We start from the raw sequence: 24,094 nt of genomic DNA, 5'->3' as shown, positions 1-24,094 counted from the left end.
CGCTGGCCAGAGTAGCTCAATCAGCTCTTGACAGTGCGAGCCCAGCTCCTGCCACCTAGCCCCAAAGGTCTGGCAGAACAGCTCCAAATAAGGTCTGAGGAGCAGTTCCCTTCTGTAGGGAGAAGGGATTGAGACAGGATGTCACGGAGGAGCCCAGGCAGGCTACTCTGGAGCTTACTGTGTAGCGGAGGGTGAGCGTCAACTCTTGGTCCAGCTGTGGCTGCCTCCCTGATGCTGAGATGGCAAGTATGGTGTCACTGTGTCCCACTATTGAAAATCAAGCAGGGCCCAGGGTCATGGGGGATACTCACACCTTTAATCCCAGCTCTCAGGAGCAGAGGCCTAGGATCTCTGCGAGTTGGAGCGCAGCCAGTCTACAGAGTGACTTCCAGGACAGCCAGAGCTACACAGAGAAACAATGTCTCAAAACAAAGCAAAACCAAACCAAAAATGGGAAGCTGGCTTTACTCTTAACCTAATGCCTAAAACTTAGCTGCAAAAACGGGGTGAGGGGCTCACCGAGGACATGAGGGACCGGGCCAGTGAAACTTCAGGGTCCTCTCACAGTGTCTGAGGGAATCGCCTTGTTCTCTGCCCCTGTATCCTCTCCCTGCTTCCTCTTTTTGTTCCTTTCTTCCCCCCCTTTTTTTGAGACAGGGGTTCTCTGCATAGTTTTGGCTGTGCTGGGATTAAAGGCATGGACCCGACCTCTCTCTTTAAATTTTTAATTCTATCTGGAACAGTGTGGTGAGTTACACGCACTGTATAAATGCAGTGCCAGCAGAGGCCAGAAGAGGGCGGCAGATCCTGTGGAACTGATGAGCTACCATATGGGCCCTTGCAAATAAACTCAGGAGATTTGGGAATAAAAGGCCAACAGTTATGATAGATCTTTTTACCTGTGCTACCATATGGGCCCTTGCAAATAAACTCAGGTTCTTTGCAAGAGCACTTAAGAGCTCTTAACCACTGAGCCCTCTCTCCAGCTCTGTAACACAGGATGGCTTGGATTTTCTCTGTAGGCTAGTCTGGTGTTGACAGGTGTGCACCTGCATCCTGGGTGGTCCATATGGATCCAGATCTACAAGAGCTCAACAAGGGCTCCCCAATTTGAGCTGTATCCCTTCCCAGGTTTTTTTTTTTTTTTTTTTTTTTGAGAGAGGGTGTCACTGTGTACCCTGGCTATCCCAGATCCCACGGAAATCCCCTTCTCTTATCATCCACACTACATTGTTGATGCCAACTCAGAGTCAGAATTCATGCCAGTGTGAGAGGCCATTTATTGTTATTGTTCAGAGCCTGGGCTCCCACGTTAAAGAGCCCCTGCAGTGCTTCCTCCCCCCATAGCCCTCATGGACCCCTCAAGAGGCAGGTGGCTGAGCTGGTCGTGGAGGGTGCACATCCTCACATGCTTAAAGTCCAAAGTGGCCACCTTCTCCCTGCAATGACAGCTGGGGGTCAGCCCTGGGGAGGCGACAGTCAGCTGGGGGTCAGCCCTGGGGAGGCGACAGTCAGCTGGGGGTCAGCCCTGGGGAGGTGACAGTCAGCTGGGGGTCAGCCCTGGGGAGGTGACAGTCAGCTGGGGTCAGCCCTGGGGAGGTGACAGTCAGCTGGGGGTCAGCCCTGGGGAGGCGACAGTCAGCTGGGGTCAGCCCTGGGGAGGCGGGGTTGTTGAGGGGCAAGAGGAGAAGCCAGGCCCCATCTGGAGACCTCACCCTCCTCCCATGCCCTCTGCCTCCATCCTCACTCCTGCTTCATCTTGTCCGTCAGCAGTAGGTTCTTGACCTGCCCTCACTCCGGGCTCATCTTGTCCGTCAGCAGTAGGTTCTTGACCCGAACGGCTTCGTCTTGGGCCAGCCGAAGGGTGGAGCTCAGGGCCTCTGCCCTGACCTGTTTGGCCAAGGCCTGGCGCTCCAGCTCCTGGGGAGAGGACTGTAGGGCTTGCTGGACTGGGCTAGGAGTAAGGGCAGGCTGGGTCAGAGAAGGCAAGGGGCAGGGTTGCATGGAGCCCACATACCACCCAAAGTAACCTATCAGGCCTTGAGTTTGGGGATTCCCCCAGGAATCCCACAATTCACTGGCCTCCCCAACTGCACCTCGCAGGAGGCCTGTGAGTGTCCCCAATGCACTGGCCAGTGTCCCAGCAAGCTGAGTGACATCGGAAGTTCTGTGCTCCTATTGCCTATGAATTGCCTGTATTGCGTGGATCCCAGAATTGCATGGCGCCCTTCTACATCTCTTCATTCCAAGGCCCTGTATTTGTGATGTTCCCTAGCATTATAGTGTTCTGTATCCCACAATTCACCATGCCCTGTGTCTTTCTGTGTACTGGGGCTGCAGCTCACTACAATTCATATCCCATCATCCCTTAGGCTAGTATCCATCCCATCATGCACTAAGCTCTGTATCCCACAATGCACCAGGCCATGACTTCCCATGTGTTCCTACAGTTGCTCACTATAATGTATATCCCATCATCCCATAGACCAACATCACACAGTGCCTCTATGTCCCTCAAGTTCTAACAGCTATAGAGCTGTGACTTGGATAAATGGGTCCTTCAGTGTGACATCCAGGCTCCCTCTGAGTCCACTGACCTCCCTGAAGGACTACAGAAAATCGGGCCCATGTCCATGAGCTACAGCCCCATATGTCCCAGAAAAAGCCAGCCCCGGCACATTAATACACTTTGAGCCAGACCCTAGGGAGCAGAGTGACTGGGTTGTAACTCAGCAGCCACCAAACTCTTTGTCCTCCTGCCTGCAGAGAGGCAAGACCTGCTGCTCCCATACAGGCTTCCTGTTCCTGCCACAGCCAGCAGGACTCTTGAGCAGGGACTACCCACACCCTGCCAAACACAAAAGTAACTCGGGTCAGGGCAACCCATGGTCCCTGGTACCAGAATCTTCTTGTGTAGCCTCTGGCAGCTGGGGCAGGCAGGAGCCAGGCCTTTTTGCTTCACCTCATCCACCAGCGGGGTCAGCGCACGTTCCAGCAGCTGCTGCAGGGACTCCGTGGACAACTGCTGCCCCTGGCTGCGAAGGGACAGTCACCAGATGGATGAGTCCTGGGTTACGCTCCATCTGGTCATTTCTTTTTATTTATTTATTATTGTTTGCTTGCTTGCTTGTTGAGTCACGGTCTTTTGACATAGTCCTGGCTGTGGTGGGACTCACTCTGTAGACCAGGCTGGCCTTGTATTCACAGAGATCCCCCTGCCTCTGCCTCTTGAGTGCTGGAACTAAAGGCGTGTGCCACCAATGCCTGCCTCTCTACCTTACTTTTGAAGACAGAGACTCTGAACCTACAGCTCTTAGATTCAACTAGACTGGATGGTGCAGGGATCCTCCCGACTGTTTGCAAGACAGATATTTCCTGAGCTCTCTCTCCATGCCCCTAATGTTATGCTACAGATTACCCAGAACCCACTCTCCTGACATGCCAAACTTCCCACAATGCACCATGTCTCAAATGTCAATGCACTCAGTCTTTGCTTTCTACAAGTACCCAATTTTTTTTTTTTTTTTTTGAGACAGGGTTTCCTGTGTGGCTTTTGAGCCTGTCTTGGAACTAGCTCTGTAGACCAGGCTGGCCTCCAACTCACAGAGATCCACCTGCTTCTTCCAAGTGCTGGGATTAAAGGCATGTGCCACCAATGCCTGGCTAAGTAGCCAATTGCCAATTTTTCTATGTGGGAAGGGTAGAAAAGTTGTTCCCACATGCAACATAGCTCTCACTCTGCAATCCACAAACGCACATCTCTCACAATGACAATGTGCAATCCCATGTGTGACCCACAATGCAGACTTTACCTCTCTCCGTACCTGGCACAGCGGGCACAGGAGCCCTGGACAGACCGATCCAAGTTCGAGATGCGGTCACCACCCCTTCGAGTGTTCTGAAGTTGCCGTCCCAGCTCCTCCAGAATCGGTTTCACTGGGCCCAGGGCCTCCAGTTCACTCTTCAGTGAAGCCACAGACACTGCTGACCTCTCCACCCTGAGATGGGAGAGCAAGCGATATGGGTAGCTTGCAACATCCACTATCAGCCCGGAGCCGGAGAGTCTGCCTTTCAATGCTGTACTCTGCGCTGATGGGCTCTCCATATCCACCAGGGATAGGAGCCCGAGCTTCTGCAGGGCAAATGTCCTAATGCCGGACCACGCCCCCACTCCTTACTGGTGGATCACAAGCAGGGATTCTACCCCAAAGCCACACCCTTAATCCACAGCTGGGGGATTCTAGGCAGGGGCTCTACACTGGGCCACACCTCTTGGTATGGGTCATTTGCCCCAGCAGATAGTTCAGGCCTTTCTCCTCAAGGATCTACCCTCGGGTTGGCTCCAATTTCCCACGGACTCCGTGTCCCCTCCAGCACCAGCTGAGCCCTTACATAGTACACAGCTCATCTGCCCGTCCTCGCAGCTCTTGCAAGCCCCGTGCAGACTGTGCCTGTTCCCGCTGTGCCCACTCCCACTGGCCCAGGAAGCCATCCAGCCGGCCACCCAGCAACCTCAGGGCCTCCTGCAGTGTCCCCTCCTCCTGATGCCGCCGGGCTGCCAGGGAGGACACCTCCCTCCTGAGGAATGGGAAGCGGAAAAGGATGGATAAGGATTTGACCATGCATGCCACCAATGATCTTACCCCAAATACATCACCAAATTGTTTTCTTCTTTTTTTTTTAGACAGGGTTTCTCTGGCTGTTTTGGAACTTGTGTGCTGGATTAGTCCTGTATCACTGATGCCACCACCCAAATCCTCTTCTAGGTTCTGCTGTGGCACACACTCCCTTAGCTCCTCTAAGGCCCGCCCACCTCAGTCTCCAAGTCCCGCCCCTCAAGGTCTTCCAATCGTCCCTCACCTAAGGCCGCCCCTCGGAAACACTAACCCTCCCACCCTCACCCAACCCCGCCCACAAAGCCTCCACCCTCCGCGGAGGCCCCGCCCTTTGTTCCACCTGCGAGCTGGTCCACCCACCTCCTCCGGTCCCCGCCCACCTCAGCTCCTCCAGGCTGGTGGAGACCTTCTGCAACTCCTGCTCTGTCAGCGAGGGCCCCTCCGCTGCCCGGAGTGACATGCCCCAGCCACTGGAGGCCAGGCCTCGCGGCCGCGGGGACTCCTCGGGGCTGCCGGGTGGGCCGGAGCAGCCCTGATTGGGAACGACAGGGCTCAGGCCGTGCCGGGAGAGGCCGGCCTCCAGCTTTTGCTCCAGCTCCTGCAGCTCGGCCTCCTGCCTCCGCGGCGTCTCATCCTGCAGTTGCTGCTGGAGGTATCTTAGCTTCTCCTGGGCAGGGGAGGGCAATGAGTCAGGGCGTCCAGCCGTGTCACCCTCAGCCATCTGCACCCCAGGGATCCCGGGACTGCAAAGTGGTGTGGGAAGAGGAAACTGGGAAGGATGCTTGCAGTCTAACTGGCCTCATGGCTGTCATTAGGAAAGGAGATACCATTTTCTCTGAAACCGCTAGCTGTTTCTAAGGCTGCAATCCGCCTACCCCCTCCTCTCTTGCTCTGCCTGTCAAAAACCAGCCCCTGAATCTCAGGGACCACGACACGCTTTCTCAGTGTTTAGTTGGAAAGTAAGCTGGCACGTATTGACACTAGACCCTCTCCCACCCGGCACGCAGGGTCTTCGGGCTCCATGCTCCCAAACTCAGATTCCTCAGGCTCCACTCTGGTCCCTCCCTCTTCGCTCCTCCCATGGGTCCCTTCAGCCCGACCTCCAAGCTCCACAGTCAGATCCGACCCTCCTCAGCTCCTGGAGGCTGTGCAAGCTCTACACACTTGACCCTGCTCTCCCCAGTTGCTCCAACACCCATCCCTAGGCTCCACCCAAACTTCCCACTAGCTCGGGACCCCTCCACACCACACTCTCGTACCTCCAGCAAGGCAGAGTTCTGCTTCAGGACACTGGTTTTGATTTCAGCATCTTCCACCGAGCGCGCCACCTTGCGGCAGTTCTCCTGGGTCAGAACATCAGGGCGGAGGCCCTGCCTTCCCATTCCGGTTCTGCCCCCAACCAGCAGCCTCCTTATTTGCATAGCGCCAGCCCCAGGTAAGATGCACCTGCTTCCCAGCCAGGCTTCTTTTCCTAGCCAAACCTGTCCTGTCCTGTCCTTTTGGCCATCCCACTACGCCTGTGCTCCTTTTGTTTTACATTTAAAAGATTAAAAAAAAATATTTCTTATGAGCTGGGCAATGGCGGTGCACGCCTTTAATCCCAGCACTCAGGAGGCAGAGGCAGGTGAATCTCTGAGTTGGAGGTCAGCCTGGTCTACAGAGTGAGTTCCAGGACAGCCAGAGCTACATAGAGAAACCCTGTCTTCAAAACCCAAAAAGATAAAGAAAATATTATGTGTAAAGGTGTTTCATAAGCGTGCACGTATGTGCATGACATGCACGCTGTGCCCATGGAAGCCAGAAGAGAGTGATACTTTGTGAGGATTCAGGCGTTATGCTGGCCAGCCTGTCTCCTGGTAGAATGCTCCCGGGCAGGGTTCCGCGTCTACTATTCTGCATGCAGGTACAAAGGACCCTTTAAAAGACAGACCCCGCCCACCTAAGCTGTCTTTCCTACTCTTTTCCCTGTTTCTCTGCACGCTAGGCAAGCACTCTCCCAACTGAGCCCCATCCCCAGCCCTCATGCTCCTTGCCCTTCTAATCACTTTCTCTCCACAGCTTCCTCCCACAGGGGCTCACCTTCAACTGACTGCAGTACCCCTCCAACTCTTCTGCCTCCTGCCGCCTTCTTTCCAGGTTCTCACTCAGCACAGAGCACTCGCTCTTGATCATGGGAGGGAGGCGGAGTTACACAGAGGCAGTGGGAAAGCTTACCAGGGGGAGCAGGGTCTTATCCTCCTGGGGGCTGGGCATGCGCTATGGTGGAAGAAGGCTCCGAGGCGGGACCTTAGCTCTGGAGGAAGAGGCCACCCGAGGGGCACAGGGGCCTCGAGTGTCATACCTGCAGGGTCTGAACGTGCTGATTAACCCTCGTAGTCTTTTCCTTCAAGCTGGTGATGGAGTCTTTGGCACGCACCAACCCACTGTTGACCCCACTCTGGAAAAGAGTGAAGGACATGTATAGGTCAACACCGAGAACACCAGAGCTTCAGGCTGGTTTTCAGCTTGGCTTTGCTCTGAAGGCATGTGGCTTTGGACAAAAGGTGGCATCCTTGGATTTAGTTTCCTTGTTTAGTAAAGCCAAAGGTCCACTAGTGTTCTTCATGATGTTCTGGGGAAAGTAAGTAGGAAAGACAGTTTGAAACTTTGAAGCAAATGCCTAAAATCCCCAAGCTGGGGGGATGGGGTATAGCTACAGGTCAGAGTGGATTTGGGGTGAGCACATCTCGATTTGAGGCACCCACAGGGGGCAATGTCCTGGTGAGTCATCTTCCCGTCATAGTCGAGCTGTCAGATAAATACAGCACTAAGGACAGTGGCTGCATCTTCATCCCATCAGACCACCATAGTCTCAAGGAACAGCTGATGGCCCCTACATCTCTTGATCTAATGTGTACTGTTGTGAGATATTTGATTAAACCGTGAAAAGATATGCCACTGTGCTTGGTTTAATTAAAAAGCTAAATGGCCAATAGCTAAGCAGGAGGTATAGGCAGGACTTCCGGGCAGAGAGCTCTGAGATGAAGGAAGGTGGAGACGCCAGCCAGACACAGAGGAAGCAGGATATTCGGGAGGAGAGGTAAAAGCCATGGTTATGTGGCAGCTTGTAGATGAATAGAAATAGGTTAATTCAGGTTATAAGAGCTAGTTAGAAACAAACTAAGCTAAGGCTGAGCTTTCAAATTCCTAACAAGTCTTCATGTAACTATTTAGGGACTGGGTGTGTTAGAGAAAGACTTGATACATATGGTATCCAACCTGGAGTTTTGAATATCAGAGGCTGAGAAAGGTAAGTAAAGTTATGGGCAAGGAGCCACATGTGGCTTCCTAGTTCTACAGTTTCTCAGGAGGACCAGTGCTTGGCACACAGAGGCGCAGGGACTGCCTGATGCCCGTACCATGAGCCAGCACAATGCACCAGCACCATGTGCCAGCACCATGCACTAGCACCATGCACCAGCACCATGCACCAGCACTGTGTGCCAGCACCATGGGCTGTGGCTTACACAGCAGTTTAAGATTACTCTTGTGCCATAAGAAAACGCTGCAGTTGTTTAGTAAAGCCAGGTCCAGACACAGAAAACCTCTAAAAACGTACCGCATGCACAAAAATTGTGCTTAGATGCTGAAGAAAAAAATGGGTATAGATTGTCAAAAAATAGTTGAAAAATAATAGTAAAATAATAAGAGAATAAAGTCATATAGAAAGAATAAGCCACATAAGTTTGCGAAATGCACAGGGCATCTGGATCCTGTATGGTGCTTTGTTGACTGAATTTTTTGAATGCTGATGAGCAAATGGCAGCTGCTGGGAGACATTGTATTATTGAAGGATTGCTGAGTTAAAACAGCCTAAATACTTTAGAGATGTCTTGGCTCCAGAATGGAAGTCTAAAAATGAGTTGCATTGGGGGAGAGGTTGTGCATTTGTTTCTATTGGAAATGAAAGCCAAGGATTCCTTCAAAGTTAATCGGGATTAGATTTGACTGGTGGAGACCATAAAAAATCTGGGGTAGACCAGATGATCCATGCTATCAAAATGCTTCCTCAAAATTCTGCATCCAGCTGAGAGGATCCAGCCTCATACACTACTGCTGCCAGGACTTCAGATAAGCCCTGCACTTTCCTATCACACAGAGAATGAACAACAAATGATACAGTTAGCTCTCCCAGGAATTGACCATTATCTCAGTTTTCTTAGTGTTTCCTAGAGATGCCGTCACCCCAGACAACAGGAAGCAGTCTAGAGAACACGGAGCCCACTTTCCCAAGAGGTGGGTTGGATGGTTTTTGGTGATTTGCTGGGCTATGGATGTTTGTCATAGTTTGGAGGGTGTTGGTTACAAGTTAATATTGGCAATGGTCAGGAAAAAAGCTGAAGAAAGATTATATTCATGCATCTCATTCTTCAAAGAAAAATGGGGAATATAAGATAAAAAGGGCAGATTATTGAATCTAATTTCAAAATAAAAAACTACAGTAGGAGGAGGATGGAGGAAGTAGGAGGAGGGCGTGGGAGGAGGGGGAAAAGAGGGGAGAGAGGGAGGAGGGGGAGGTAGAGGGGGAGGGCGAACTGTGGGGGGAATGTAAAATGAAATCATAAAATAAAAAAATGGAAATAAGCAACCACTAGTGTTAAATGTTTTACTTGGTATACATTTTTATGTATTGATACAAATTTAAGGTTGTTTTGTTATATTGTTTATATGTTTTTACTCTTGATAAGGTATTGTACCTTGCAGCTCATTTAAAATGTAAAGTTTTAGTGCTTGAAGGTTATTAAGGTTAATAAAGAAATGCAGTCAAGTATTTAGTCGTATGTGACTATCAAAATTGTAGTCGTGTTACATATGTTTTCAAGACTAAACACATATATTTTAAATAGATACATGGTCTTCAAACACTTCAAACACCTACAGAATATGACATTATAATAATAACATTAGGTTTTCATGAGAATGAAACATGTCTACTCCTGGCAGCACCAATTTACTTCATAAGGGGTGATGGGCATTGAAGACCCTCCATATGGAGTTTGCTTTCACTGTGGCAAAGCAGCCATTTGGGCAAGAAACTGCCCTTCCTTTACTGCTGACAGTGTGCTGTCAAAACTAAACAGGAAGTGCAGAGGAAACAGCTTCCTAAACTACGGGCACGACAGACACATCTGGCTGCCTGGACAGTCACCCAAGTTTCCCTGCAGTGTTGGGGCAGCCATCTTTGGCCCACAGGCCCAGAATGTCTGACAGACCTTCCTGTGAAGCAGGAATTTTGAAGGACTGTCCCACCTTGTCTTGGCAAAGTTCAGCAGTCACTTTCTTTGTGTCCTGCTTGTCCAGTTTTGACAGCACACTGTCAGCAGGTGAGGCAAGGGCACGAGTCCATCGCAGCCTGCCTCAGTTTCCCTTCCCATGAAAGGGGACGAAGGGTAGACTGCTATGACAGAAGGGCTGGCCATGTGACCTGCTCCACAGCTACAGGCTAATTAGGGTCTAGATGGATACAACGAATGACCAATGCCAGCATGGAGGTGGAGACAGGAGAATCAGGAGTTCCAGGCCGCCCTCTGCTACACAGTGGGTTTGAGGGTTGTCGCTCAGTTGCAATGCTCACCTTGCATACACAGGGCCTGGGTTCCATCCCAGACTTGCACAAAGTAGGTGTGGTATTGCACACCTGTGCCTGCCTGCCTGCCTGTCTCTCTCAGTCTGGTCTCTGTCTCCACTATCTCTGTCCCTCTATCTCTCTGGGTCTCCCCACCCCCTGCAGCTCAAGGACTGGGCACCCTTAACCCCTCCCACCCCACCAGCTCAGAGAGGTGCTAAGTGCAGATCAGGATTCACTAGACCAGTATGATTAAGGTGGAGTTTATTTAGGGAAAGAACTTATAGGGCCCTGCATGGACCCCCGAGGCGCCTTGAGCAAGCATCAAGCTGTTGGCCAGAACTCCTTGCCCCAGGGCTGCTGTTGGTACTGTTCCTGACCCCGCCCCCCGTTGTCATTGGTGCTCTTCCTGACCCCGCCCCCCGTTGTCATTGGTGCTCTTCCTGACACCGCCCCCCGCCCCCGGAGTTGTCATTGGTGCTCTTCCTGACCCCGCCCCCCCATTGTCATTGGTGCTCTTCCTGACCCCGCCCCCCGTTGTCATTGGTGCTCTTCCTGACCCCGCCCCCCGTTGTCATTGGTGCTCTTCCTGACCCCGCCCCCACCCCTCCGGAGTTGTCATTGGTGCTCTTCCTGACCCCGCCCCCCCGGAGTTGTCATTGGTGCTCTTCCTGACCCCGCCCCCCAGTTGTCATTGGTGCTCTTCCTGACCCCGCCCCCCCTCCGGAGTTGTCATTGGTGCTCTTCCTGTTTTGCTAACACACACCTGGTGGGGAGGAGCTAAGCCTGAAAATCCTGTTATTTTCCACTGTGCTGTCAGTCAGTATTTAAGTCCATTTCATCCCCTCAATAAACAAGGCATTTGGAATTCTAACACTGCCGTTGAGCGAATGACCTGCTGTCTTGTCTCTTATTTCAATCTCTAGCCCTTTGCCCCATTCGTGGAACAGATTGTAGAGTTGGAGCTACAAGTGGACGTCCCACCGAGATCAGGAAGAAAGGACACCTAAGAGAGGCCGGCAGGCAAAGTAAGTGAATGAGGGTGTATTGAAGGATGGGTGCCAGTAACTCTAAGGAAATTTTCCGTGGGTAATTAGTGGCCCAGTTGAAAACACAGGGCAGTGTGATTAAAACAAGACAGCTAAAGAATTCATTGCCATATTAGAGAAACAGTCCCTGGTTTATGCACTCTGGAGGTTTCAACACCCCCGATTGATCTCCAAAAGGCTTATAAAGAAGAGAGGTCCGATAATTTCCCTATTCCCACCTTTTCCCTTTGGCTTCTAATTAAAGATGTGCTCCTGAGCAACAATTTCCCTTTAGTAGGAGTCTGCGCCCACAGGGATATGAGGACAGGATACAGAAATTCTCTTAATATAAGATTTGAGAAAAAGGCTCAGGGAATTGCAGCCCTGTTAGGCCCCACCTAGAAAGGTGTCTATGTAGATGCTAATGAAAGCTTTACAGGTCGGATTAGTAAAAACAGCCTCCTTTTCAGTATTTGGGACAGATGTTATATCCTAAAGAAATTAAGCTTCAAAAATTAGAAATTAGAAGGTCACTGTCTTACTTGGAAGGGTTGGCAATCTGCGCCTCCCACAGCTGGCTTCTAGAGCGGGTTGGTGGGAAATGGCCAAAGCCAGCATGGCCCAAGTGCCAAAGGAATCTGTATGATTCCATAGCCTTTAGCAGAGGAGTGGGTATTGCTGTGGCTCCAGAATGTAACACTCAGCTTCTTAGTCAGATGATGAAGGACATACAGGCCTTTTTCAACTGTTTGTGTTAAGTCATATCCTTGATAATCTTTGAAGAAGAGATGTGCTTCAGGCCATGGGAGTGGTCCTTACTACTGAGCCTGTTAAAAATATGCTGGCTGACCAAAGTTATGTACAAGGAAGAAGACTGGGTAAGTTCCTCCAAGGTGCCCCTCAGTCTGTTGCATCCAAAAATTTAATTATCAAAAGAGCCAGAGATCTCTCTGAGTTGGAAATTTTTCCTTAGGGGCTATTGCTGCATGTTGGGGACCATCACCATGCTCACAACCTCAGTTCTTTGAGATAGAAAATTATTGAAGAAATAAACAATGTTCAGCAGAACATTGCGGTTTCACAGCCAGTTAAGGAATAGCTCAGGGCTATCTCTCCTGCAGCAGTTTAACAGCCAGATAAAGAGTAGCTAACCACCCAGCACTCGGGAGGCAAAGGCAGGTGGATCTCTGTGAGTTTGAGACCAGCCTGGTCTACTAGACAGCCTCGAAAACCACAGAGAAACCCTGCCTTAAAAAAACAAAAACAAACAAACAAACAAAAAAAAAACACAAAAAAAACAAACAAAAAAAAAAAAAACCAAAAAAAAAAAAAAAACCAAAAAAAAAAAAAAAAACAAAAAACAAAAACAAAACCAAACAAAAAAAAAAAGCTAACCAGCTCAGGGCTATCTCTCCTGCTGCAATTTACAGCCAGTCACAGGTTAGCCAAACAACTTAGGGCATTCCTTCTACTGACCTTCTCACCCTGCCTATATGCCGGTGTCCATGCCCTGGCTCCGTGCAAACCCTGCTCACATCCTGCCCACGGTCCTATATAAGCCTCCCCCAAGGAAATAAAATGTGTCTGCCTGATCAGAACACTGTCTTGCCGTCCATTCTTCGTCCCCCTCATCCCCCTTTCCCTTCTCGGTGTCCCCGGTTCGTCGTTGACTGCCCCGTGGCCTGTTACCCTTTCCTATCATCTGGAAAGCTGATAACCCAGTCTGGGTGGAGCACTGGCCCTTATCTACTGAGAAGTTACAGGCTGCCCATCAACTTGTACAGGAATAATTAGAGGCAGGACACTTCCCCAGGGAATACCCCCAACTTTTTTTATAAAGAAAAAATCTGGAAAATGGAGACTCCTACAAGATCTCTGAGCTGTTAATGATTGTGTGCAAATTATGGGAACCACACACCCTGGCTTACCTTCCCCCTGTAGGTATTCTTCAAGGCTATCATTTATTAGTTATAGACCTAAAAGATTGGTTTTTTTTTTTACCATTCCCTTGCATCCTTAGGATAGTGAGCGATTTTCAGTTAGCATTCCTTCTATTAACTTTAAAGAGCCCTATAAGAGATATCAGTGGGTGGTATCGCCTCAAGGAATGGCACTATTTGTCAAATTTATGTATTTTTGGCCATTGCCCTCATTAGAGAGAAATTTCAATCCCTATATATTATACATTATATGGATGATATTCTTTTAGCCGGCCCGGATTCTAAGGAAGTGAATGAGGTTTTGGGGGAATTGCAACATAATCTTCAACTAGCTGGCTGAAGAATAGCCCCAGAAAATGTGCAACAAGAATTTCCCTATCAATACCTAGGTCATCAATTGACATTTTGGTATCTGTTTTCAAAATATTACTTTAAGGCTGGAAAGACTGATACCTTTAATGATTTCCCAAAAATTATTAGGAGATATAAATTGCATTCAATCTAGTTATGCCCCTGCTTATACTAGTCAGGGTTTTAACTCCTTTTGCAAATTTTTTTTTTTTTTATCTCACATAAGACAGGCATCTTTCAAGGTCAGGCCATGGTAGAGCGAGCACATTGCACAATTAAAGCCTATCTTCATAAAACAAAACGGGGAATTTACAGGGTCTCCTCATAATCCTTTCTCTTGTCCTTTATATTTAAATTTTTGTTTTTTAGATATTTTGACTTCTGAGATGGTTGTGTGAAACCACACACATGCAACATACCCACACTACAGATTCCAAAGGTGGTAAGAATTGACATGGGCTGTTGTGTGATTACAGAGTCTGTTTGTAGGTTCTAACCTTTTTTTTCTTTAATAATTATTTATTTTTTATTTTACATGTCGATCCCAGTTCCCTCTCCTTCCCTCCATCCCTCCCTTTTACCCTCTCTGCCCCCTCACATGCACCTTGACCACCCTCCCCTCCCATCCCCTCACCCCAATTCCTATGTAGGGCATGTGGATCTGTCCAGATGGGGCCATGTAGATCTGTCAAGTCATTTGAAGTAGGGACTAGGACTTCTCTCCTGTCTCTAGGTTAAGGCAGTATCCCTCCATGGGGGATGTGTCCGCAAGGTCCTTTAGTGCACCAGGTCCCTTAGACTGCTCAGTCTTTCTAGCTGAGACCCATGTTCAGGGGGCCTTGAGTCAGTCCCATGCTGGCTTCCCAGCTATCAGTCTGGGGGCCCGTTAGCTCCTCCTTGTTCAGGTAAGCTGTCTGTATGTGTTTCTGCAACTTGGTCTTGTCCTCTCCATCTGCATCTGGATTCTAGTTCGACTCAGTGTTTAATTATGGGTGTTTGCTTCTGTTTCCAACAGGTACTAGATGAGGGCTCCATGATGGTGGATAAGTTAGTGTTGATCTCACTATCAGGGAAGGGCATTTATGGTAGCTTTCCACAGTTGCTCAAATTGTTAGTTGGCGGCAGTCTTGTAGGTCTCTAGACCTTTCTTTAGGTTCAGTTTTCTCTTCAAACCAATAATGGCTCCCTCTTTTATGTTCTCTCTCTCTCTCTCTCTCCTGTCTTCTATTCCTATCTGGACTCAATCTTCCTAGTCGCACGTTTTCCTCTCCTCCCCATTTTCTCCTACTTCTCTCTCCATTCACTGCCCCCCCCCCCACTTCCCATGTGCTCTGAGGACTTGTCCCTTCCCAGTTCTGTGAGGGACTTTATATGAATCTCTTAGAATACACCTTGTATACTAGTTCCTCTGGTGGTATGAATTATAGGATGGTGATCCTTTGCTCTAGGTCTAAAATCCATATATGAGTGAATTCATACTATGTTCCTCTTTTTGTGACTGGGTTACCTCATTCAGGATGGTTTCTTCAAGTGCCATCCACTTGCCTGCGAATTTCAAGATTCCATTATTTTTTTCTGCAGAGTAGTATTCCATTGTGTAGATGTGCCACATCTTCATTAACCATTCTTCAGTTGAGGGGCATCTAGGTTCTTCCAGGTTCTTGCTATTACAAATAACGCTGCTATGAACACATGCCTTTGTTGCATGGATGTGGATCATCATTTGGGTATATGCCTAAGAGGGGAATTGCTGGGTCCTGTGGTAAACTAATTCCCATTTTCCTGAGGAACTGCCATACTGATCTCCAAAATGGCTGTATGAGTTTGCACTCCCACCAGCAGTGGAGGAGTGTTCCCCTTTCTCCACATCCTCTTCAGCATGAGTTGTCATTGGTGATTCTAATTTTAGCCATTCTGGCAGGAGTAAGATGGTATCTCAAAGTTGTTTTGATATTCATTTCCCTGATAGCTAAGGATGTTGAGCACTTTCTTAAGTGTCTTTCAGACTTTTTGATTTCCTCTGTTGAGAATTCTTTCAGTTCTGTACCCCATTTTTTAATAGGGTTATTTGGTGTTTTGTTGACTAGTTTCTTGAGTTCTTTGTATATTTTGGAGATCAGTCCTTTGTCAGATGTAGGATTGGTGAAAATCTTTTCCCAGTCTGTTTGGTCTTGTCCACTCTGTCCTTGGCCTTACAGAACCTTCTAAGTTTGAGGAGGTCCCATTTATTAATTGTTGAACTCAGTGTCTGTGTTCCTGGAGTTATGTTCAGGAAGCGGTCTCCTATACCAATTTGTTCAAGGGTACCTCTCACTGTCTCTTCTAAGAGGATCAATGTGGCTGGATTGATGTTGAGGTCTTTGATCATTTGGACTTGAGTTTTGTGCATGGCGACAGACATGGGTCTATCTGCAGTCTTCTACACACCATCATCCAATTGTGCCAGCACCATTTGTTGAAGATGCTTTCCTTGCCCCATTGTATTCTTTTAGATGTTTTAGATGTTCATAGGTGTGTGGGTTAATATCAGGATTTTCAATTCGATTCCATTGGTCTACCTGTCTATTTTTGTGCCAATACCAGGCTGATTTCAGAACTATATCTCTGTAGTAGAGCTTAAAGTCAGGGATGGTGATGCCTCCTGAAGTTCCTTTATTGTATAGGGTTGTTTTGGCTATCCTGGGTCTTTTGTTTTTCCATATAAAGTTGATTATTATCCTTTCAAGGTCAGTGAAAAATTATGGTGGGATTTTAATGGGGATTGCATTGAATCTGTAGATTGCTTTTGGCAAAATTGCCATTTTTACTGTATTTATCCTACCTATCCAAGAACATGGAAGATCTTTCTGTTTTCTGGTATCTTCTTTAATTTCTTTCTTTAGAGCCACACGTTCTTATTATATAGGTCTTCCACTTGTTTGGTAAGCGTTACCCCAAGATACTTTCTGTTGTTTTTGGCTATTGTAAAGGGTGATGTTTCTCTGATTTCTTTCTCATCCTCTTTGTCAACTGAATATAGTAGGGCTACTGACTTTTTTGAGTTTATCTTGTATCCTGCTAGTTTGCTGTGGGTGTTTATCAGCTGTGGGAGTTCCCTGGTAGAGTTTATTGGGTCGCTTTTGTAAACTATCATATCATCTGCAAATAGAGACAGTTTGACTTCTTCCTTTCCAATTTGGATCCCCTTGATCTCCTTTTGTTGTCTTATAGCTTTAGCTAGAACTTCAAGTACAATATTGAAGAGATATGGAGAGGGCAGCCTTGTCTTGTTCCTGATTTTAGAAGAATCGCCTTGAGTTTCTCTCCGTTCAGTTTGATGTTGGCTGTTGGTTTGCTGTATATTGCTCTTATTATGTTTAGATATGTTCCTGTTATCCCTGATCTCTCCAAGACCTTTATCATGAAAGGGTGCTGAATTTTGTTGAAGGTTTTTTGAGCATCTATCGAGATGATTTTTCTTTTCAGTTTGTTTATATGGTGGATCACGTTGATAGATTTTCATATGTTAAACCACCCCTGCAATCTAGGGATGAAGCCTACTTGGTCATGGTGGATGATTTCTCTGATGTATTCTTGGATTCGGTTTGCCAGTATTTTATTGAGTATTTTTGCATCAATGTTCATCAGAGATATTGGTCTGTAGTTTTCTTTCTTAGTTGTGTCTTTGTGAGGCTTGGGTACCAAGGTTATTGTGGCCTTATAGAAAGAGTTTGGCAATGAAACTTCTGTTTCTATTTTGTGGAACAATTTGAGGAGTATTGGTATAGTTCTTCCTTGAATTTCTGGTAGAATTCTGCACTGAAGCCACCTGGCCCTGGGCTTTTTTTTTCGGTTGGAAGGTTTTCGATGACTGCTTCTATTTCATTGTGGGGTTTAGGTCTATTTAAGTTGTTTGTCTGTTCTTGATTTAATTTGGTTAAGTGGTAGTTTCCAGAAATTTGTCTGTTTCCTTTGAATTTTCAATTTTTGTCGAATACAGGTTTTCAAAGTATGACCTGAAAATTGTCTGGATTTCCTCTGTGTCCATTGTTATGTTCCCTTTTTCATTTCTGATTTTGTTAATTTGCATGTTCTCTCTCTGCTTTTTCATTAGTTTGGATAAAGATTTGCCTATCTTGTTGATTTTCTCAAAAAACCAAATCTTTGTTGCATTGATTTTTTTGTACTGTTTTCCTGGTTTCTATTTTGTTGATTTCAGCCCTCAAATTGATTATTTCCTGGTGTCTACTCCTCCGGGGTGAGTTTGCTTCTTTTTGTTCTAAGGCTTTCAGTTGTGCTGTTAATTCTCTAATGTAATTATCCTCTGTTTTCTTCATATGGGCACTTAGTGAACTTCCCTCATAGCACTGCTTTCAAGGTGTCTCATAAGTTTGGGTATTTTGTGTCCTCATTCTCGTTGAATATTAGAAAGTCCTTAATTTCTTTCTTTATTTCTTCTTTGACCCAGGTGTGGTGCAATTGCACATTGTTCAGTTTCCATGAGTTTGCAGGTTTTCTACTATTTGTGTTATTGTTTAATTCCAATTTTAAAGCATGGTGGTCTGATAAGATACAGGGGACTATTCCTATTCTCTTGTATCTGTTGAGGTTTGTTATGCCACCTAGTATGTGGTCGATTTTAGAGAAGGTTCCATGTGGAGCAGAGAAGAAGGTATATTCTTTTGTGTTTGGATGGAATTTTCTATAGATGTCTGTTACACCCAGTTGATACATAACTCCTGTTAGTTCTTTTCTTTGTTGAGTTTCTGATTGGTGGTCCTGTCCAGTGGTGAGAGTGGTGTGTTGAAGTCTCCCATATAAGTGTGTGAGGTTTTATGTGAGGTTTGAGTTTTAGTAGCATTTCTTTTATGAATGTGGGTGCCTTTGTATTTGGGGCATAGATGTTCAGAACTGAGACTTTGTGTTGATGGATTTCTCCTGCGATGAATACAAAATGACTGTCTTCATCTCTTTAGATTAATTTTGGTTTGAAGTCTAACTTGTTAGATATTAGGATAGCCACACCTGCTTGCTTCTTGGGCCCATTTGATTGGAAGATCTTTTCCCAACCCTTTACACTGAGGTAATGTCTATCTTTGAAGCTTAGATGTGTTTCTTCTATGCAGCAGGAGGATGGATTATGTCTTCGTATCCATTCTGTTAGCCTGTGTCTTTTTATAGGTGAGTTAAGACCATTAATGTTGAGGATGAGTAAGGACCATTGATTGTTATTGCTTGTTTTAGATTTGTTGTTGGCAGTGGTATTATGAATATATTTGTCCTGCTTTACCCTTGGTTTCTGGTGTAATGAGATTATCTGTTGCCTTTGTCTTTGTGGGCGTAGTTAACTTTCTTGGGTTGGAGTTTTCCTTCCAAATCTTTCTGTAGGGCTGGATTTGTAGATACATATTGGGAAAATCATATTGGGTTTTGTCATTAAATATCTTGTTGTCTTCATCTGTAGTGATTGAGAGTTTTGCTGGGTATAGTAGCCTGGGCTGGCATCCATGGACTCTTAGTACTTGTAGAACATCTATTCAGGACCTTCTGGCCTTGAGAGTTTCCATGGAGAAGTCAGGTGTGATTTTGATAGGTCTGCCTTTATATGTTACCTGGCTTTTTTCCTTCGCTGCTCTTAATATTCTTTCTTTATTCTGTATGCTAGGTGTTTTGATTATTATGTGTCAAGGGGTCTTTTTTCTTTGGTCCAGTCTATTTGGGTTTCAGTATGCTTCTTGTACCTTCATGGGCATGTCCTTCTTCAGATTGGGAAAGTTTTCCTCGATGATTTTGTTGAATATGTTTTCGGCAGCTTTGAGCTGGGCTTCCTCACCTTCCTCTATGCCTATTATTCTTAGGTTTGGCCTTTTCACAGTGTCCCACATTTCCTGAATGTTTTGTGTTAAGGATTTGTTGGATTTATGTTTTTCTTTGGTTGATGAATCTATTTCTTCTAGTTTATCTTCTGCGCCTGAAATTCTCTCTTCCATCTCTTGAATTCTGTTGGTTATGCTTGTGTCTGTAGTTGCCGATTTTTTGCCCAGTTTTTCTATTTCCAGCATTCTTTCGGTTTGTGTTGTCTTTATTTTCTCTATTTCAGTTTTCAAGTCTTGAACCGTTTCCTTCACCTGCTTAATTGTTTTCTCTTGGCTTTCTGTACTTTCTTTACTTTCCTTAAGAAATTTGTTCACTTCTTACAATTTTTTGTTTTTTCTTTCATTTCTTTAAGGGATTTTTTTCTTTGAGGGCCTCTATCATTTTTATGACGGTAATTTTTAAGTCGTTCTCTTCTGCTTCCTCTAGATTCTGGTGGTGTCATGCTTGTCTTTCTTTTGTTAGGTGTTTTCTTGTATTGCCATCTTCCCATAGCTTCTTCCAGTAGGTGTTGGTGGGGTCTCTCCCACTCTGTATGGTCCTTCCCCGGTGGGCTTGGGTAGGTCAGAGGTTCGATGTCTGTAGCTCTGGGTGGTCCAAGCTCTCTAGGAGGTCTCTCCACAGGCAGGGTCCCGGTGATGGGGTCAGCGATCAGGCTCCAGCAGAAGACTGGCGATGGGGATGAAAGATCCCGAAGGCTGGGACTCAGGATGTTCTTTGTGCCTGTAGGCAGACCTAGCTGGGACCTGGCACCCTCCAGCTGAGGCCTCTTTAGCAGAGGCCCTGCAATGGGGGTCAAGGAACTCAGAGTGGTCCTGGGACTGCAGTAGAGGACTGGCAATGGGGCTATATTTAAAACTTTTTAACTATTGTTGGTGCTGCTCAATCTGCGGCCAACAGGTATTGGCACCCTTGGTCATCTGACTATGGCTCAGTTATGTGGAAGAATGTCACTATTGGAAAATGGTGGGGGCCGACTGATGGGAGATGTCATTCTGTAAATATGTTTCTCGTATTGGTTAATGAATAAAGCTCTGTTGGTCAATAGGAAAGCAAGACAGGCAGGACTAGGAGACAAGGAGGATTCTGGGAGATGTAGTAGGAGGGTCCAAATGTAGGACCAAGAGGAGTAATAGGTCCCTTTACGGTAAGCCAACACAACATGGAAACACTTAGATTAATCGAAATGGGTTAATATTTAAGACAGAGCTAGCCAATAAGAAATGCTAGTAACAGGCCAACAGCTTTATGTCTAATACAGTGTCTCTGTGTGTTATTTGGGGCTGATGCAGCCATGGGACCAGGCTGAAGGGAAAACTGCTCGTAACACTAACCCAGTTCTAGTGTGGGCCCGAGGGTCGGTTTGTGTCTTTCCACAAGATGCAGATAACCCTCCTTGTATGCCTGAGCATCTGGTTTGACATATGGGGAGGGACCGTGATTGTAGCAGCCATCGAGAAGGTCCCATGGGCCTTCATCAAGGATCCACCCATTCTGATGCCTGTGGGTCTGAGTAGCCCTGTGTGGCCCCTTTTTCCTGACCACTAACTATAGTTTGTGGAAAGCAGCTATAAAATTACACTTTGGTCCAAAGGATAAGAATTTCGCCTTCATTTCAGGCACCTGTTTTCTGGCTCCCTTCTTTTTCATTGTAACTAATGCTACTAATTTTGGAGGAAGTCTCAATTCTCAATTGGTCTGCCGGCTGGTTTTAGCTGCTGGACATATGAAGTAACAGCTGTCCTGGGCCACGCATCCCAGGTGATACCTATGCTGGAGACCTCTACAGATGACCAACTTGTGCAGCAGAGAGGAAAGGGGATTTCCGGATCCCGGCCGCCATTGCCGCCTCCGCCACAGCAGCAACAGTTTCAAGGATAGCCCTCTCCCAATCTGTAAATGCTGCAAGCAAGGTGGCTGAAGCCCTCACCAACCAAAACACACTCGATTATCTTGTACAAATTGGCATTTTAAAAACTAAATCTATAAACTAGCCTCCTATAGGAACGATTGGATTTATTGTGAGAGGTTCATGACTTCTTGTTCTCTCTTTCACACATATCTGTGTTATACCTGCTAAAACTAATACATCATTTGGAGTTACTTTTCTCCCGGGGTCCAGGAGTGATCAGTTTTTAAATTATACACATGCTTTAGCCATGCAGATCATTAACATCAATGAAACCCGAGTACCACCTGCCAGTGCAGAGTCTAAAGAAGAAGATTTAGGCTTGATACAAAGCTATACACAATGATAGCAAATATCAAGCATGGAATGAACTACAGAAGAGGAAGCTGCTGCTGCAAAGGGCTTGAGGCCCATGGGTGCTCACACAGCCTTGGTCCTTAAAGCCTTAATCCCCACAGCCCGAGCGTTTGGAAGTCAGAGATTGGGGGCCGTGTTAATAGTTCTGGTGGGAGGCATTGAGCTCCAGGCTCTGCATGAGAGCCAGTTATGCACTGGGGTGGGGCCATCCCATTGGAGGGAGGTCTCGTCTGGGTTCCCTGGGAGATTAAGACAACGCCTCGGTCTGGGTGTGGGGTTGCATGTCTTTAATTCTCACAAGTGGCGGGGGAAGAAGGATGTCTGTTGTGGGCGCCCATAAAGATGGCTGCGCTCCATCTTGGCAGAAGGACAGAAACTTCAAAGCTGTCAGCAAGTCACAAGACCTAAAGGTCAAAGGTGTGGCTACAGATGGGTGTTTCAGCTGTCTTAGTCTAAATAAGAACAGATCTGAATCTGAGGTGTGGCTACTCCTGACCTCAAGGCTAGGGAACAAGAAGTTTGGAGCAAAGGTGTGGTTACTGAACCCTTAGAATAAGGGAGGAAGAAAAGTCTGTTTGTCCCATATACATGATACTGTGTCCCCTTTTTGGTTAAGGCATATAAGATTGGAGAAAAATAAACTCGTGGCATTCAGTATTGCCTGATCTGTCGTCCTGACCTTTATTCTGTCTCTCTGACTTTTCTTTATCGTCTATAGGTAGCCTTTCCCTCATCCACACTCCCCCACTCAGGTATGGACTCGGAGCCGCTAGGCTGGCTCCGATTGCAGCCCCGCAAAGACCGCTCCTGACGGTCTGTGAGTTCCAGGACAACTTGGTCTACATAGAGAGTTCCAGGCTAGTCAGGGATACAGTGAGATTCTGTCTCAAAAGTCAGTATCACAATATTAATGCCTCAAGCTGCTGAGGGTGACAGCTTGGCATGTGGCTCTGTCCCCTACTCCTGACATCTTAGGCTTTCCGGAGAATATATACTCAAAGCTATGTGTGTGTGCCTCAGGCCTCTCATCACAACTACTTGGAAGGCAGGAGGGCTGCAGGTTCAAGGTGGGATTGGACTAAGGAGTGAGAGCCTGTCTCAAAAAGTACAGGTTCTCCTATGTGGCTCCTTGACACAGCTCTGCCTAGAGTCCTCCCTGTGAGGGACTGGGGTGTGGCCCAGTTTATTCTTTGTTGTTTAGGATGAACCCCAGGGCCTTGCACGTGCTAGTCAAGTGCTCTACTACTGAGCTATACCCTACCCCCACTCCAGGACACTTTTTCTGATGTTGTCTTCTGGTCCCAGTGACTAGAACTTCTCATCCCAATCTGGATCAGCCCCCTCCTTGGATCTGCCCACCTCCATTGACAGATCCAGGCCCTCCCCACATCGGCTGCTCACCAGGAGTTCTGTGATGTCAGGGTCCTCTGGAGCCCAGGGTGTTGTAGGGGAGGCAGGTGGCCCTGGCAGTGCCAGCGGACCACTGTCCTCAGTGGTGGAGTCTGTGCCCGAGGAGTCGGGCTCCATAGCAGCCAGGTTGAGCAAGGACACGTTGGTGCAGGCCGAGGACCGCTTGAGGTTCAGGCACCAGTGCATCGGCTGGTGAGACATCCGGGGCTCCACCCTGCAGGTGACCCAGGAGATGATGGGGGTGGGGTGCCGGAGGGGCGGGCCTTATATCCTCAACGCTGCCCCTCACCCTGTTTCTTCACCGTCCTCACCCTGCTCGGCCTCCATCCACTGCCTCGCGTTCCCACCCCTCCCCCTCCCGATGCCCCCTGCAGCCCCCTGCCTCCCTCCCCTCGGCTGTAATGCCCTCCGCATTGCCCTCCTTTCCCTCCAGCACCCATGCTTTGCTGCTGGCAGTGTCGTGTGTGACAGGCACGGGGCCTGTGACCAGCGGGGTGCAGGAAACCCACCCATGGAAGGACACGGCCTTCTTTTTCTTCGTGATCCCCTTGATAGGGCTGGTCACCCCCCCCCGGAGCCTCGGGGACCAGCTGGGCGCGGCTCTCGACCCCCTCAGGTGGGTCTCCCGCCTCATGGATCTCTTTGGACTGCCAGATTGTCTTCACCACCACGCTTGCCATGGCGCGGGGGCCGCTCCCAGGGGGAGACTCACCATCTACTCTGCCCGCCCCCTGGCTCTCAGGGGCCCTCAGCTCCTGGCCTGGGTCACAAAGGGCATAACCACTGGGTCACGGGGAGGGGCGTGAGGGAGAACAGCTGCTGGCTCAGTGTCCCCTGCAGCCCTCAGTGGACCATCCCGGCCTTGGTTCTGGTTCTACAGCTCCGTCTTCTCAATCCAGGGCACACAGTGGCTGGGCCCTACCCTGCAGCGGGCTCTGGGACCCGGTCTCAGGTCATCTCTGTAGCTTCCTTCCCTCCCTCCCTGCTGCCTGAGACCCGAGAGACATTACAGGATCTTTCTAATC

The 24,094-nt window shown here is 47.8% G+C and overlaps 1 protein-coding gene across 1 annotated transcript; it reads right to left on the bottom strand.

Moving 5' to 3' along the window:
- Positions 1-1,250: 1,250 nt before the first annotated feature.
- LOC127213811 (testis-specific serine kinase substrate-like) lies at positions 1,251-23,775 on the bottom strand. The gene is given in 12 exon segments (XM_051174258.1): positions 1,251-1,439; positions 1,748-1,920; positions 2,900-3,035; positions 3,825-3,998; positions 4,393-4,578; positions 4,997-5,283; positions 5,876-5,959; positions 6,696-6,779; positions 6,958-7,053; positions 23,061-23,283; positions 23,579-23,640; positions 23,642-23,775. Coding segments are annotated over 11 exon segments (1,569 nt in total). The 5' UTR covers positions 23,750-23,775; the 3' UTR covers positions 1,251-1,439; positions 1,748-1,791.
- Positions 23,776-24,094: the final 319 nt, after the last annotated feature.

The sequence above is a fragment of the Phodopus roborovskii genome, unplaced genomic scaffold (genome assembly GCF_943737965.1).
Source record: "Phodopus roborovskii unplaced genomic scaffold, PHOROB, whole genome shotgun sequence".
Taxonomy (NCBI): Eukaryota; Metazoa; Chordata; class Mammalia; order Rodentia; family Cricetidae; genus Phodopus; species Phodopus roborovskii.
Note: the sequence above shows the minus strand (reverse complement) of the source record. Positions and strands in the feature narration are given on the sequence as shown.